Source organism: Mchenga conophoros, linkage group LG3, assembly GCF_057382185.1.
Source record: "Mchenga conophoros isolate Kocher_MC1m ecotype Shallow Benthic linkage group LG3, M_conophoros_male_GT1.1, whole genome shotgun sequence".
Lineage (NCBI taxonomy): Eukaryota > Metazoa > Chordata > Actinopteri > Cichliformes > Cichlidae > Mchenga > Mchenga conophoros.
Genome location: NC_140528.1, coordinates 53,079,225 through 53,095,096, shown reverse-complemented (window position 1 = coordinate 53,095,096; position 15,872 = coordinate 53,079,225). Strand labels below are relative to the sequence as shown.

Below are 15,872 nucleotides of genomic sequence, written 5' to 3'. Positions count from 1 at the left end.
TTGGAAATACATTTACTGCTCATTTAGAACAAATGACTGTCTCAGCAAACGAGGACACAATCACACAGCCCACTGTCTTTGTTAGATGCGCGCCTGTTTCAGCACAGTTCACAAACTCCCTCCAACACAACGTCCGGCCCACTGTGCGGCTCCACCAATGAGATCCGAGGGCCCGCGCAGTGGTATTAGCATACAGCCTGTATAAAAAGCGCTGCTCTCAGCCACGGAGCTCATTCGTTGCTGTAGAGTATTGAAGAGAGAAAATGCCTGAACCTGCGAAGTCGGCGCCCAAGAAGGGCTCCAAGAAAGCTGTGACCAAGACCGCCGGCAAGGGCGGCAAGAAGAAGAGAAAGACCAGGAAGGAGAGCTACGCCATCTACGTGTACAAGGTGCTGAAGCAGGTCCACCCCGACACCGGGATCTCCTCAAAGGCCATGAGCATCATGAACTCGTTTGTCAACGACATCTTCGAGCGCATCGCAGCCGAGGCATCTCGCCTGGCCCATTACAACAAACGCTCCACCATCACCTCCAGGGAGATCCAGACCGCAGTGCGCCTGCTCCTCCCCGGTGAGCTGGCCAAGCACGCAGTGTCTGAGGGCACCAAGGCTGTGACAAAGTACACGAGCTCCAAATAAACTGGCATCAGACGCCAACACAACGGCTCTTTTCAGAGCCACACACTTTAAACTGACGAGCATACGTCCTATTATTCAACGTACAATTACTTTGTTGCCAACTTCTGCACTTGAATCGCAGATGTTCGCCTGTGTGTCACTGCGTTGTCTCAATCCGCTGCAGTGACAGATCACCGAAATGGATTCCCGATTTTTTTTTTTTAAATTGTAGAGAGATAAACGCAGAGTTACAGCAACTTAGTATCTGACCGTTCAAGCATACTTTTTATTTTATTCCTGATATGCGAAGTTGCGTCTTTTTATTGCACTGTCTATATTGGTTAGGTCGTATAGGTCTAATAGATGACGCTTTATGAAGCTGTGAAGCTTTTCACCCCAGCACAAAGCGTCTTGAAGCTTCATTTGCTCTAGCAGGACACCTACTGGACATAAAAATATTAGTTGGCATGAATTTGAAAAGTGTGGCCTTTTGCACACAGCCTGTAAATGTCAACAACAAAAGGAGTGTGTAAAACATGTATATTGTAGTGATGGCAGCATACTGTGTATATTTATACTGGCAGAATGGAAAATGATTATTTGGAAATGCTTAAAATGGAAATGATCATTTACTGTGAGGTGTGGTTAGGGTGTGGACAGTGGTTGTGCTTTTGTAGCGTTGAGGTGTGGACCGTGATTAGTGTTCAGGGAACACGTCATTGGTTTTTATTTAAAAACAGTTTTTCCACTGTGGCAGGTCGTAGGAGATTTTTTTTTTTTTTTTTTTGGACAATAATTCCCCTGCTTTTGAAAATAGTCGGCTCACAGGGCACAGATGAGGCAGGGGTACACAGGTATGTCAGTGTTACCTTATATAAGTGAGGAAAGACATATTTTTGTCTCTCCCAGTATTTAAGGGGGTCCTCCAGCCTTCCAATATTTGGCTCCATCATGTACCGTTGGACCTCAATATCTGTTTATTTTATTAATAAAATATTATTTATTTATTTTTAATATTCAGTAATCATGTCTCACCTCTAGTCTTCCGTCTTAATTTCAGGTTTTCACCATGTGTTGTAGATAGTTCAGGAGGTTGACTCAACCAAGCAGTCTACTTTCGGGTACAGTTTAGAATGCCAGAATAGGGAGGATGGTGTAGGTTTAAGTTTATTAGATTGATACACATATACCAACAAGACAGTGTACATCACTTGTGACAACAGCATTTGTTTTCATTCAAAGGCTTTATGGTTTTTCCTATAATACCTGGTGGGCCAGTCTCTAGTCAAAATGCCCAGGCCGATTTTTTTTTTTGTCCCAGTCCAGCCCATGGTCGTTCCTGTATCACTGAAAGCCTCTCCTTACAAAATACAATTTAAAAAAAGCATACATTAGATTGTCAAGGGAGCAGAACTATAATTAATAATTAATGTAATTAAGCCACTTAAGAAGTTAGTTTTGCAGGGGTACTGCTCCTGAAATATCCCGTGATCTTCCTGGACTTGGCTCGGATGTCAGAGAGCTCAGGATGTGAGAGCTCAGGGGTCTGGTCAAGGGCCTTCTTCACCACTAAGTTCAGGGTGTGAGCTATGCATATGGCATGTTTGAGTCGTAGTTCCCTTGCACAAGCCCTCATATTAGCAGCCCCATCTGTTACTAGGCATGTGACTTTGTCAGTAATTGCCCATTCTGTCATGAGTGAGCCTTTCACTTGTGTTTTCTTCAGTGTGTGCATTAGGAAAATACTGCACTCCTAAAACAACAGTATTTAATGTGCTGGACTCATCAACAAAATGGCAGGTGACTGAAAGATAGGCCTCTGTGTTGGAGGTCCATATATCTGATGTCAGACTCACAGCTGCTGCCTTCTCAATGCTGGCCTTAGCTTTCTCCTTCATCTTCTGGTACCTGGCCTCCACCATGACTTTCAGGGCCTAAAGGAAAGAAAAAAACATTTTGTTTAAAAGTACGACGTGGCTGTGAAGCAGTGTGTAGTGTATACACACTTAGGCTTTGAGGTTCAGTCCTGCCTGTTCACATTTTATTCTGTAAAAACTAAATTTTCACTGCTGTTATGACCTTTTTAGTGGGGAGAACATAGCTAGGATTTAATGATTCAACAAATCTTTTAAATCCTTTGTCCTCCACAATGCTAAATGGCTGGGAGTCCTCAATCACCATGCTAACCAGGTCTTCATCTATTTGAGATTGTTCTCCTGAGGAAAGACAATAAAAACAAAGCACAAATATAAATATCACACACGTAACTTATTGCACTTGTATAATATTGTTATATCATTTAGTAACATTACTGCATGCTAGTGATGGCCAAATGAAGCTTTCTGAAGCACTGACGCTTGTATTGAAAAACGGTTCATTACTCGAAGCTTTTTAACACAGTCCTCTCTGGTGACATTTGGTGGCCAAAAATATGAAGAGCAGCTTGAATCCACAAAATAAAACCAACCGCTTCATTATGATTGCTCACTCTACAGAGTGGAATCCTGTCTGATATTGGGCCGCCATTGTGTTGCTTTGAACGTGTATTTTTTGGTGGTTAAAAAAATGTGTTTTATTTGTTTAATAAATAGTTTTGATCAGTAAACTCTCCTTGTTTAAATATGCGTCATGGTGTGGTCTGTCTTTGCTTGTGACTTCTTGATGTTGGTAAAATACAATAATTGAAAAATACCACGTTACATATAATATATACATATAATAATGTACAACACATTATGGAGTATGCTTCTGCTCTGAGGTCCTGCCTCCATGCACGTATGCATTTAATCGCCGGAGGGGTATATTTATAAATAATATTATATTAGGGAAATTTTCCCAGACATATTTTTGACCTGGGGGTAGAATTGATTGTGAAATGGAAAAGGAAAATGCTTATGAACTTGCAAATTAAAAACATGATGCATTGACGGTAACCCTTTTCCATTTTTATTTAAAAAGAGAATTTGTTCTAGTGTGCGATGGCGGAAACTGTTCCTTTTCGTGGAGATAATTTCTCCTGCCTTAAGGAAAATCCCTTCACATGGCACAGAGGAGGCTGGAGTGCAGAGAAACTGGTAGAGATGCAGTTATACAGTCTACCTGGGCCCCACAAACTATCAGCTAAAGAGAATAAATACATTAAATTGCTGCACATTTGGCAGACTAACATTTTCAGATTAATTAAACAATAAAATATATATTTTTACAACATTACATGTAAAGAATCAAGTGGAAATTTTTCTAAAGTTATTTAATGATATTTATATTATGGAAGCAGATGTTTGACATTTTACCTTTTTCCCGTTTTCAGATATAATAAACACGCACAAAACAAAATTTAAATTCAATTCAATTCAATTTTATTTATATAGCGCCAAATCACAACAAAAGTCGCCTCAAGGCGCTTCATAGATACAGAGAAAAACCCAACAATCATATGACCCCCTATGAGCAAGCACTTTGGCGACAGTGGGAAGGAAAAACTCCCTTTTAACAGGAAGAAACCTCCGGCAAACAACAAGAACACAAAGCTGGAAAACCCACCCGATTGACAAAAATCTACTCAAAATTCTCCCGCACAACAGAACCTCCTCTATTCCTCACTGGCTCCAAATCTCTCAGTAGAATGATCAGTGGTTCGCTATCTGTCACCATCAAAACACTCCACAAATCCCGCGAATGATTCGCCTGCTTATAAACCATTGAATCAGACACCGAAGCAGTCACACTCTAAATGAAGCTTCGGACGTCACTGATCATGTGACTCTGGCCAAACGAATCAAGCTTCGACACAGTGCTTCTGAAGCAGTGTGTTGATTTTTTTGACACATGCACCGGAGCTTCAGCTTCAAGCGGGCCATCACTACTGCATGCTATATTATCATTGCATTTGATGGCTCACCTGGTCTTGCTCCACAATTGGTGTTCCTATTCTCATGCAAAGCTCTGTAGTGCCTAAGCATGGATGATGTGTTGTTGTTATATCCCAGCTCCCTGGCACAGAGCAAACACTTCACCTTGTACAAAAGTAAAGACAGCTTAACATAAATTGTATTGCACCATCAGTATTATGAAAATACATCTTCTGTAGAAATTTACATACCTTGTTGGGAGGAATAGGATCAAAATGTTCCCACACAGGGGAGGACATCCTCCTCTTCTTAGCTGGCTCCATTCTCTCCTGACTTTCTCTCCTCACTCTCATAAACCTCCAAACTGTCTCCAAACTCTCACTAACCGCAACTCTCCATCAAACATCCACATTTTGAATGAAGTCTGAGGGGTTTATATCTCAGTCATAGCTCACGGCAAAGTTCGAACCACTTCCTGAAACAGTCACGTGGTACAGCCGGGCAGCGAGGCTTCAGACGTCATCATTTTCAGCTCCTCCCATGAATGAAGCAAGCCTTGTTATGCGCATCGCGGAAACGCCCCCTCCATTACTCGACAGAAGCTTCGAAGCCTCGATACAGAACGTCACATCACTACGTATATCTATTCGTTTTGTTGTAGTTTCTCCATATATGCAATTTTTGTGATCCTGTGTCTGTTATATGCAGCACTATGGTCTTACTTCACTGTGTACTGTACTGCACATGGTGGAAATGACAAACCCACCTGACTTGATGATGTGCACTTTAACTTTATAAACACACAACTAGACTAACTATAATACAAAAGGCTCATTTGTTGAACTATTATAGGGCAGAAAGTTGGCGACTAGATGCCAAAATTACGGTGGCCCCTAGAGACAAAGCACATACAAACTCCAAAACACTTGCAAACCCCAAAACACATGCAAATTCCAAAACACAACGGAAGTGCTCCAGGACGCTAGGGGCAGTGTTGGGCTTTTGTTACCTAGTAACTACACAAGCCAGGAAGTACCAATGACCAGATTTGGGGTCTGCAGCCTTACCTGCAGCATCACCTCATCCCCCATCACACTGAACACTGGTGCTCCACAGGGGTGTGTACTGAGCCCTCTCCTGTACTCACTCTACACCTACGACTGCACAGCCGCTAACAATTCCAACATCAAAGTCAAAAAGTCAAAGTCAAAGTCAACTTTATTTGTCAATTCTGCCTTGTGAAGTTTGCGGACGACACTACAGTGGTGGGTCTTATCACCAACGGCGATGAGACGGCCTACAGGGAGGAGGTCAGCGCCCTGACCCACTGGTGTCAAGACAACCATCTCACCCTCAACGTCGCAAAGACAAAGGAGTTGATAGTGGACTTCCGGAGGTGCAGAGAAGTACACACTCCCATCACCATCAACGGCGCTGCTGTGGAGAGAGTGAGCAGCTTCCAGTTCCTTGGAGTACATCTGGCTGAGGATCTTACGTGGTCAGTACACACAAACAAAACAGTGAAGAAGGCGCAGCAGCGCCTCTTCTTTCTCAGGAGACTGAAAAGATTCGGCATGAGCCCCCGCATCCTCAGGACCTTCTATCACTGTGCCATTGAGAGCATCCTCACTGGATGCATCACCACCTGGTATGGCAACAGCACCGCCTACAACTGCAAAGCTCTCCAGCGAGTAGTGCGGTGCTCTGAACGGATAATTGGAGGTGAGCTTCCCTCCCTCCAAGACATCTACAGGAAGCGGTGCCTGAGGAAAGCGGGGAGGATCATCAAGGACTCCAGTCACCCCAGCCATAAACTGTTCAGACTGCTTCCATCAGGAAGGAGGTTCTGCAGCATCCGGTCCCGTACCAGCAGACTGAGAGACAGCTTCTTCCATCAGGCCATCAGACTGCTGAACACGTCATAGACACCTCACCTTCACTACTGGAACTTCAACATTATGCACTACACACTGTACAGTAATGCCACTGTTCTGCACATGTCTCAACTCTGTATATTTTTATATATTTTATTTTATTGTTTACTCTATTTAATTTGTAAAAATGTGTATACACACACGTAGAAAAACATTTAGTATACACATCCAGAAATGCATATACTATTATATATTGTACATATATTTATTAGTTTCAGATGTAGCCATTCTTGTATTTTGCTTGTTTACATTATTGTATTTTGCACAACTCTGTTGCTTGTGAAGCTCGCACACAAGAATTTCACTCACATGTGCTGTACCAGTGTACCTGCACATGTGATGTGACAATAAAAGTGATTTGATTTGATTTGATTAAAGGCCGCATTTTAAGGCCGATTACGTCACAGCGACACGACGAAGGCTGTCCCAATTCAAAGGCTGCTCGAAATGCGGCCCTCAAATGCGTCCTTAATTTCCCTGAATTTTAAGGATGGGTTGGTGTAGCCTTCATAAGTACTGAATATTATGTCACTTATTTATGCGCAAATGTTTTTATAATGAAGAACATTAAAACATTACGGTTGGCAACATGTCGGGTAAGTTATGTGACATTAGCGATGTTTGTACTAACTTGGTTTAAAAGCCTTTACTTCAAAATATACGCCGTTCAATAGTTGACTTTAATCTTACAGAGATTGTGATGATTTTATGGATAATTAAAGTCAGTCATATATCCACAAACACAACAAGCTGAAAGTCAGTGATGCTGCTCGGTTTAAATATCACGGCACAAGCCGATGTTTTACCTGATGGGTAAAATGTTGCTGTTGAGGGGTTCCTGCTGCTCCTGCTGCTGATAGTACTGGAGGGCAGGGCTGTGTTGATCTGAGACTGTAGACATTAAAAAGTCCATAGAGATGGTAGCTGATTAAACAAGTATCATGAGATAGTAACAAAATGCAAAGATTGGTGACAGCGCTTGGAACCATAAGGCAACAAAAACTGTGAGAAATAAATTAGGCTCTGCCTGTGAATCACTCTTTGCTTCTCTTCTTAATATAAATATAAATATGAAATAATGTCATTATGATGATTCCATTTGTTTCACTATCCACTCTGTGCAGGGGCAAAGCTTATTACATGTTTAAACTGTAGAGATACAATAATTTTACTGCTGTAAAATGCAAATTTTGTCTTATTTAAAATATAAATCTAATATAATCTGCTTCTTAATGTATGTTCTTTAAAATACAGCGTGTGTTTTTTTTTTAAAAATATTATAATAATGCATAATTATGTGGACATGCATATTAGATCGTTTTTTAGTGAAATATAATCCCTCCAGAAAGGCAGGAAAAGCCCGGAAACTTGCTTTAAAACTAAATATGTTCTAAATACTTTAAAACTAAATATGTTCACTAAAACGGTGACAGAGCTACAGACCCATGACAGCCTTACACAGGTAGCCAGCAGCTATGACCAGCACTACCTGTGCAGTTAATAAAAGGACAGGTAATGTTTGTCGCGCTGTTGCACACACAGCACGCTCGTTTGTTTCAGTTCGTCAGTTGCAACAAGACAGCTTACCAACGTGTACGTAATAAGCTAATACTCCTGTGTGCTACACACTACAGTGTACGCTGTACACCTACTTACTGGTTTTGTCGCATCAGTCTGTGTCTCTGAGTTAACTTGTGTTTCTCTATGGAAGAAATATAGTATCATCAGAATTCAGGTATTTTTAGACATTGAATTTATGACACTGAATTTTTATCCTCCAAATTTTCCTGCAAAAATATTCACCTGCAAAAATTCATCTGCAAAAATTCACCTGAAAAAAATTCACCTGAAAAAAATTCACCTGCAAAATTTGCAAGCCAGAGCCTTTTATTTAGCAAAACTGTGATTAATAGTTAAATATTATTGTTGAGGGGCACAGACAGGACTCTGCACACACACATAAAAAATAAATAAATAAATAATTCTTTTTTTAAAAGTTGCCTCAACAAAAGGGCACTTTGGGCACCCATCAGGAAAGGTGCTCAAGCCCCTGCCCCTTTGATACCTGATTTATATGGAATATGGCTGAAGTAAACTAAAGTCTAAATTTCTTAGTCAGTCATTTGTTTAATGGTAATTTGACATTATATAATTTACATATAAAACTATGGATTGTAATTTTGAATGTGGTGTGCTGCCCAACATCCAGGCCAAGAAGCATGAGAAAGCTAAATAAAATCCTGCGACTGTCTTAGAGCAACTAACGGCTCTTGTAAGAGCCACTCACCTCTGAGAGTACACTTGGTTAAAGTAATGAAACTAAATCTTTAATCCATAGGTGTCAAACTCATGTTCACACTAGAACTGAAGTGGGACAGCCCTGTTAGTCTATCAGTATGTGCAACACATTTAGTTGTTTTAGTACATGAATAAAAATCTGACTGACTTGAATTGTAAAGTTATTACCCAGACTTTTCTTTTTTATAAACTTAATGTAAAAACAGAAATCTGTGTAGTAAGAACATAAACATTGTCTCATTGTTTGTTCCTTAAAGTACTTGCACTAAAACTTAAAAAAAGACAGCTGAGTAGATTAAAGAGGTTCAGACTTATAATTGTAAATCACTACAAACTCTCATTTAGGTCTAAGATTCATTTAGACCGACAGCGAACCACAGCTGTGAGCTACATGCAAACACTAGTGGTGTGGTGTATTTTCTGTAATTCTGATCCACTCCTTCAAAGGAGCTTTTTTTTTTTTTTTTTTACCTGGAAGCACGTCAATGTAGACAATCTGGCAAAACTTCTTGTTTGCGATGTGGGTCGTTTCATCACAGAGCATTTACAGTTGCCTTTGATACTTATGTTTTAGTAGCCAGATTTTATGCACTTGAAATGCAACATGTCTGTTTAAACTGCAAACAATCTTGCTTGTATGAAGGTTATGTCAGGATTTTGAGAGTTGAAGAAGATATTTCAGGCACACATCAGGAAGAGGTTTAAGAGGCTTCATTGGGGGTGGAGTGGCACTGGTTGTCTCCATCGCAGTTTACTGTACACAAGTAAATACACTTGTAGATTTCGAAAAACATTGACATGACATTGTGGGTGCGATTTGTTGTGAGCCTCCATTCGGTTAGATTTGATTTGTCATTAACAAAAGACAACATTTCCACATTTAGAGAAGAGAGGAGTGGGCGGAGCCACTGAGCTTCGAGTCGTCCAGCGAGCCTCGCACCGTCTGTTTCCTTTTACGTCCGCTGAGCACACATAATAAGACGGCTCCGTGGGATTGAACTTCATTCGACTTTGTTTGTTCAAAGAAGAAACTGTAACCATGAGTGGACGGGGCAAGGGTGGCAAAGGACTCGGCAAGGGAGGCGCCAAGCGTCACCGTAAAGTTCTCCGTGATAACATCCAGGGTATCACCAAACCCGCTATCCGTCGTCTGGCTCGCCGTGGCGGAGTGAAGCGTATCTCCGGCCTGATCTACGAGGAGACTCGTGGTGTGCTCAAGGTGTTCCTGGAGAACGTCATCCGTGATGCCGTCACCTACACTGAGCACGCCAAGAGGAAGACTGTGACCGCCATGGATGTGGTGTACGCTCTGAAGAGGCAGGGCCGCACTCTGTACGGCTTTGGCGGTTAAACTCATTCTCTCCTAATCCATCAAACGGCTCTTTTAAGAGCCACACACTTTCACTTTGAGAGTTTTGTTCCCTTATCACCGACTGACATTGCCTACATATTGTAACGGACTGGGTTACAAGTCAGTTGACTGTTGTGTTATCAGTGTATTGTGTTCAGAATTGCCAATTACTTACGGCATAGTTAGACCACATCCGCAGCATGGTGATTTACCGAGTGTCCTTGAATGTGCAGTAGTCGAGAGGCCGGTTAGTCTGTCAATCACATCAGCTACCAATGACAGTCTGGAGGAGAGCAGGTGTGTGGTTGGCTGACAGTGTTCGGGGGCGGGGATTAGAGTAGTTTGTGTGTGGCGGAAGACAGAAGAGTGTCGGGGGTTGTGCTGTTGCTGTAGAGGGCACTTTCCCCCCGTTGTTTTGGCGTTGGCTACGGCCCACAGTAGCCCGTGTTACTATTCTGAATAAACACCGGTAACCGGAACGCTGATCGTCTGTCGAGGGACGCTACAAGATTATATTGACTCTCCGTTTTGCTATAAGATTCAGCTGTAATGCGTGCTTTTCTCCACAACGTTACAATAACTGTCATGACCACAAACTGAACTTCACAGGTTACAGGCCTATTCAATACCACTGTTTATTAATACTCACTGAACAGTCATAGACCAAACAAAAGAAAAATAATAAATTTCACTTATTCATCAGTTTATTTGTAAATGTCTTCCTGCCATAAATCTGCTTGAAACAGAAGTGCTTGCTTAGTAGATTCTTTTTTTAAATTTATTTATTTTTTTTTAGGTAACTAACCCACCTTTGATCTAGTAAAAGGTGGACATGAGTGGCTGAAACCCAATGAAGCTTCTTAAACCTCTTCCTGATGTGTGCCTGAAATATCATCTTCACCAATCATATCAATATAACAGTTTTGATGTGATCTTCCTTTCTGAAAGGCTTACTCACTCTCACAATCCTGACATAACCTTCATACAAGCAACATTGTCTAACATATGTTTTAGTACGCAGATTTTATGCACTTGAAATGCAACGTCTGTTTAAACTGCAAACAAAGTATCAAAGGCAACTGTAAATGATCTGTGATGAAACGACCCACATCGCAAACAAGAAGTTTTGCCAGGTTGTCTACATTTAGTTGACGTGCGTCCAGGTATAAATAATAATAATAATTTAAAAAAAGCTCCTTTGAAGGAGTGGATCAGAATGACAGAAAATACACCACACCACTAGTGTTTGCATGTAGCTCACAGCTGTGGTTCGCTTTCGGTCTAAATGAATCTTAGACCTAAATGAGAGTTTGTAGTGATTTACAATTATAAGTCTGAACCTCTTTAATCTGTTCAGCTGTCTTGTTTTTAAGTTTTAATGCAAGTACTTTAAGGAACAAACAATGAGACAATGTTTATGCTTCTGACAGCATAAACTCTGACAGCACTGAGCAGCTCCTTTAGTGGCAGGCTGCAGCACCCACGATGTGGGACAGAGAGATTACTCAGGTCTTTCCTCCCCACTGCTGTCAGACTCTACAACAAAGACTTGCAGCTGATCAAACACACACATCCACACAAGTGCAATAAGACTGCTATATGTGCAATTCTTTTTTTCTGACAAAGTTGTACTTTTCTATTTTCTTACTCAGTTGTATATAGCATTTGTATTCTATTGCATACCAGTGTTTTCTAATTTCTGCTACATAACTTTGCACTTTTGCTGTAACGAAACAAATTTCCCACCTGTGGGACTAATCAAGGTCATCTTATCTTATGCACTTACGACACAGATCTCTGGTTTCAAAGCAAGTTTTTAAAAAGAAAAGTCTGGGTAATAACTTCACAGATTTCAGATTTTTATTCATGTACTAAAACAACTAAATGTGTTGCACATACTGATAGACTAACAGGGCTGTCCCACTTCAGTTCTAGTGTGAACATGAGTTTGACACCTATGGATTAAAGATTTAGTGTCATTACTTTAACCAAGTGTACTCTCAGAGGTGAGTGGCTCTTACAAGAGCTGTTAGTTGGTTGAGGAAAGTGGCTGGATTTTATTCAGCTTTCTCATTCTTCTTGGCCTGGATGTTGTCGGCCCAGCAGCTTGTTCAGCTCTTCGTCGTTGTGGACGGCCAGCTGCAGGTGGTGGGGGATGATCCTGACAAGGGCGTAGATTTGGTTTTGGCATTGGTGGGGATGGATGATTCAACCTCCAAACCCTGCCCTGCTTTTGTCTTTGTTTCTTGATTATTATTATTTATTTTATTTATTTTAAAAAAGAGAAATATACTTGCCTACATATGCTATTCTTCATGCTTTTAAACCATTTAAAATTACAATTCATAGTTTTATATGTGAATTATATAATGTTAAATTACTATTAAACAAATGACTGAGTAAGTATTTTAGACTTTTGTTTGCTTCAGCCATATTCCATATCAATCAGGTATCATACCAAAAAAAAGGAAGCTTGAAATACAGTCATGATAATAAAAGAATATGACTTTAAGGACTTAACATTAGTTCAGTTATAGTACACAAACATCTCTTATATGCATTTGCACTAAGGGAACACTGAATGACCTGGTGGTTTTTGTCCATCGAAGATGACCACAAAGTAAAAGATCTCTCGGCAAAATGATGGAACATTTTAGGCACTATTGCCCCGATCAAGTTAGTGAGCTGGGATGTTTTATTCTCAACATGAACTACTGTTACAGCAAAAGACATGGACTACTGTTGCCCACACAACAACTCAATGTCCACTATGTGAAGGGGCCACACACATGCCTGCTCCTCTCGTTAAGTGAGATAAACTGCTGGCATATTTGTTTTACATCTATGAACAGAATCAACTTTTTGGAGATTTACTTTCCTGGATGACTGAGAATGCATGAAGACGTAAACAGGTCCGTGAAAGGCCCAGCCAATGACATTGGCCATAGTGAGGCAATTGTGAAAATAAAGTCAGTGAATTCCACGTTGATGCAAACTGTAATTTCTGGTATAGAAACAGCATTAAGATTGAAGTGAGCATAAAACTTGTGTTATAAAAAGAATACTAATAAAAAGAATAAAGGAGCGAGCTCTTGGTGTGAGTGAGTGAGGTGGCTCTGAAAAGAGCCGTTGTTGGTAGGAGAGCGTGCAGCTTAAGCTCTCTCTCCGCGGATGCGGCGAGCCAGCTGGATGTCTTTGGGCATGATGGTGACCCTTTTGGCGTGGATGGCGCACAGGTTGGTGTCCTCGAAGAGTCCGACCAGATAAGCCTCGCTGGCCTCCTGCAGAGCCATGACAGCAGAGCTCTGGAAGCGCAGGTCGGTCTTGAAGTCCTGAGCGATCTCGCGGACCAGACGCTGGAAGGGCAACTTGCGGATCAGCAACTCGGTGGATTTCTGGTAACGGCGGATCTCGCGCAGAGCCACGGTACCAGGCCTATAACGGTGGGGCTTCTTGACGCCTCCGGTGGCCGGGGCGCTCTTACGAGCGGCCTTGGTGGCCAGCTGCTTCCTGGGGGCTTTGCCGCCAGTAGACTTGCGAGCAGTCTGCTTGGTTCTTGCCATTCTTCCTCACTTTTCTTTTCTTGTGATACGAGCAGAAAATGTAGCGAACAGAGGAGACTCGCTGCTCTTAAAGTGTGTGACTGGCTGTGACGCGGTGCCGCTCCGGCTCGTGATTGGTGACGGGCTCCACGTGGAGCATCGCCCCGCCTCGGTGTGTGCTGCTCATTGGAGAAAAGTGCATTGATGTTGCGCGCTGCCGCAAGCCTCTCTGCGATTGGTGCGTGACGAAGCTGCGCGCGCTCTGCGGAAATATAAGCGAGGCTTTGAGCTGATCGGGCCACATTTTCTCTCAGTCTCGATACTACGAAGAAAAGAACCTGTCAAAATGAGTGGGCGCGGCAAGACCGGAGGCAAAGCCAGAGCTAAGGCCAAGACCCGCTCATCCCGTGCCGGGCTTCAGTTCCCCGTGGGTCGTGTCCACAGACTGCTGCGCAAAGGCAACTATGCCGAGCGTGTAGGAGCCGGTGCGCCTGTTTACCTGGCAGCTGTGCTCGAGTACCTGACCGCTGAGATCCTGGAGCTGGCTGGCAACGCAGCCCGCGACAACAAGAAGACTCGTATCATCCCACGTCACCTGCAGCTGGCTGTGCGCAACGACGAGGAGCTCAACAAGCTCCTGGGGGGAGTCACCATCGCTCAGGGTGGTGTGCTGCCCAACATCCAGGCTGTGCTGCTTCCCAAGAAGACCGAGAAGCCCGCCAAGGCCAAGTAAACGCAAAGCGCTCGGCTTCACCAACAACAAAGGCTCTTTTAAGAGCCACACACTTCTCTCTGAGCAAACATCCTTCTTGCTGTTATGGTGTTTGTAACAAGTTGTGTACTGGGAAATGTAGATTATGCATCTTGATTTACTTTGAAATGTACATTTATTCATGTCATCTTACAGAATCGGGGACTGAAATCCACCTTCAAATAAAAACTACTTTCATTAACTCCAAAGCTCTGTGTGTTTTTGTCAATGAAACTTACTTTAGGTCTTGATATAAAGCTAAAGCAAAAAGCTCTGTCTCCTGCGTTGTGGTGTGGGGTCATATTCACCTCATTGCTCATCTTACTAATTAAGAGTGTAAATGCTGTTAAAATGTTCTGTGTGGATTTCATGATGTAGATGACTGATTTATAATAAGTTACATAATTTCATGTATATATAGTTTGCGTTGAAATGTCTTTATTTGAAATGTACATGTGTAAGGTGAGAGCTAGTGTCTCGTGAGAATACCCTTAACGAGAGCACACGAGACCTTTCATGGACTGCGAGGGAGCAGATGTCTCTCATGAAGCGATTTAAGCTAAAGGTTTACTAAAAGAAAGGGCAATACAAGGACTTAAGGACCTCTTTTCTGGACAAGCAGCCAACGAGGTATTTGTCATTTGAGAAATGTTTTTTTTTATTTGTGTTTGGACTTAATATGTGTACTGTAAAGTTGCTAATTGGTTTGTACTGTTCTCTCGTGACCAGTTCTCACGGCGTATCGGCGTACTGGTGATGGTGAAGCTGAGGAGAGAAGGCCCAAGTAATAAACGCCAGTTTCAAAGAACCGACCTGTGTCTGTGTTGTCGTGAAGAGAGCTACAAAGAGTAAATTGGATGTCACTAATTATTAGCTTCATAACTGACTGTGGACACTCATCATGGTTCGCTTTATAATTAAAACAGTTTCTAAGCTCATGGAAACAGACAACACGCAGTTCAAACCTTGTTAAACACAATAGGAAAATATAACAACGTGAGGTGGAGAGGGACAGGTGGACTTGTTTGGTACAGAGGGAGGAAAATGTGCAGCTGTTTGCGACGTGTTCAGCACTGCTGCTGAATTTGGGACATTTTGCAAAGTCACTTACATCTACGCTTAGGGTTTTGTGTCTATTGTGAGTAGAATAAAACTATTACAATAGAGTTTGCTTGGATAATAGGGGGCAGCTGGTGATCAGAAGAACAGGAAATGATTCCTAAGTGTGGCTTTTGTTAGAATGTCTTTGTCAACCCCTGTTTTAAGGACAATAGTGGATTTGTGTTCTCAAAGCATTTCATGCGACCTTAAAGCTCCCAAGAATGACATTAAGTTGCTGACCTCTGACGTGCCAAATCAGTTGGTTCAGCGATAAACTTTGGTGTGTAACTGTATAGTATGAAAAATGCATTGACAGTGGGGGTCTGCCTGTTATAAAGTGAGTGAAATCTGCCTCAGCCAAGAACAAGAAGCCACAGTTACTAGTCTGGTTAGAGGACAGCCCCCCCAGACTGAACAATAGAATTAG

At 42.0% G+C, this 15,872-nt stretch overlaps 4 protein-coding genes across 4 annotated transcripts; 3 read left to right on the top strand and 1 right to left on the bottom strand.

The window, feature by feature from the left end:
- Positions 1-238: 238 nt before the first annotated feature.
- Positions 239-680, top strand: LOC146579460 (histone H2B 1/2). The gene has a single exon (XM_085269378.1). It carries the CDS (start codon positions 264-266, stop codon positions 636-638), a length of 375 nt encoding a protein of 124 aa, XP_085125504.1. The 5' UTR covers positions 239-263; the 3' UTR covers positions 639-680.
- Positions 681-9,150: 8,470 nt separating this feature from the next.
- Positions 9,151-10,772, top strand: LOC146579459 (histone H4). Its single transcript, XM_085269384.1, has one exon. It carries the CDS (start codon positions 9,740-9,742, stop codon positions 10,049-10,051), a length of 312 nt encoding a protein of 103 aa, XP_085125510.1. The 5' UTR covers positions 9,151-9,739; the 3' UTR covers positions 10,052-10,772.
- Positions 10,773-12,968: 2,196 nt separating this feature from the next.
- On the bottom strand, positions 12,969-13,616 carry LOC146579458 (histone H3). The gene has a single exon (XM_085269372.1). It carries the CDS (start codon positions 13,612-13,614, stop codon positions 13,204-13,206), a length of 411 nt encoding a protein of 136 aa, XP_085125498.1. The 5' UTR covers positions 13,615-13,616; the 3' UTR covers positions 12,969-13,203.
- Positions 13,617-13,889: 273 nt separating this feature from the next.
- LOC146579457 (histone H2A-like) lies at positions 13,890-14,528 on the top strand. Its single transcript, XM_085269377.1, has one exon. It carries the CDS (start codon positions 13,940-13,942, stop codon positions 14,324-14,326), a length of 387 nt encoding a protein of 128 aa, XP_085125503.1. The 5' UTR covers positions 13,890-13,939; the 3' UTR covers positions 14,327-14,528.
- Positions 14,529-15,872: the final 1,344 nt, after the last annotated feature.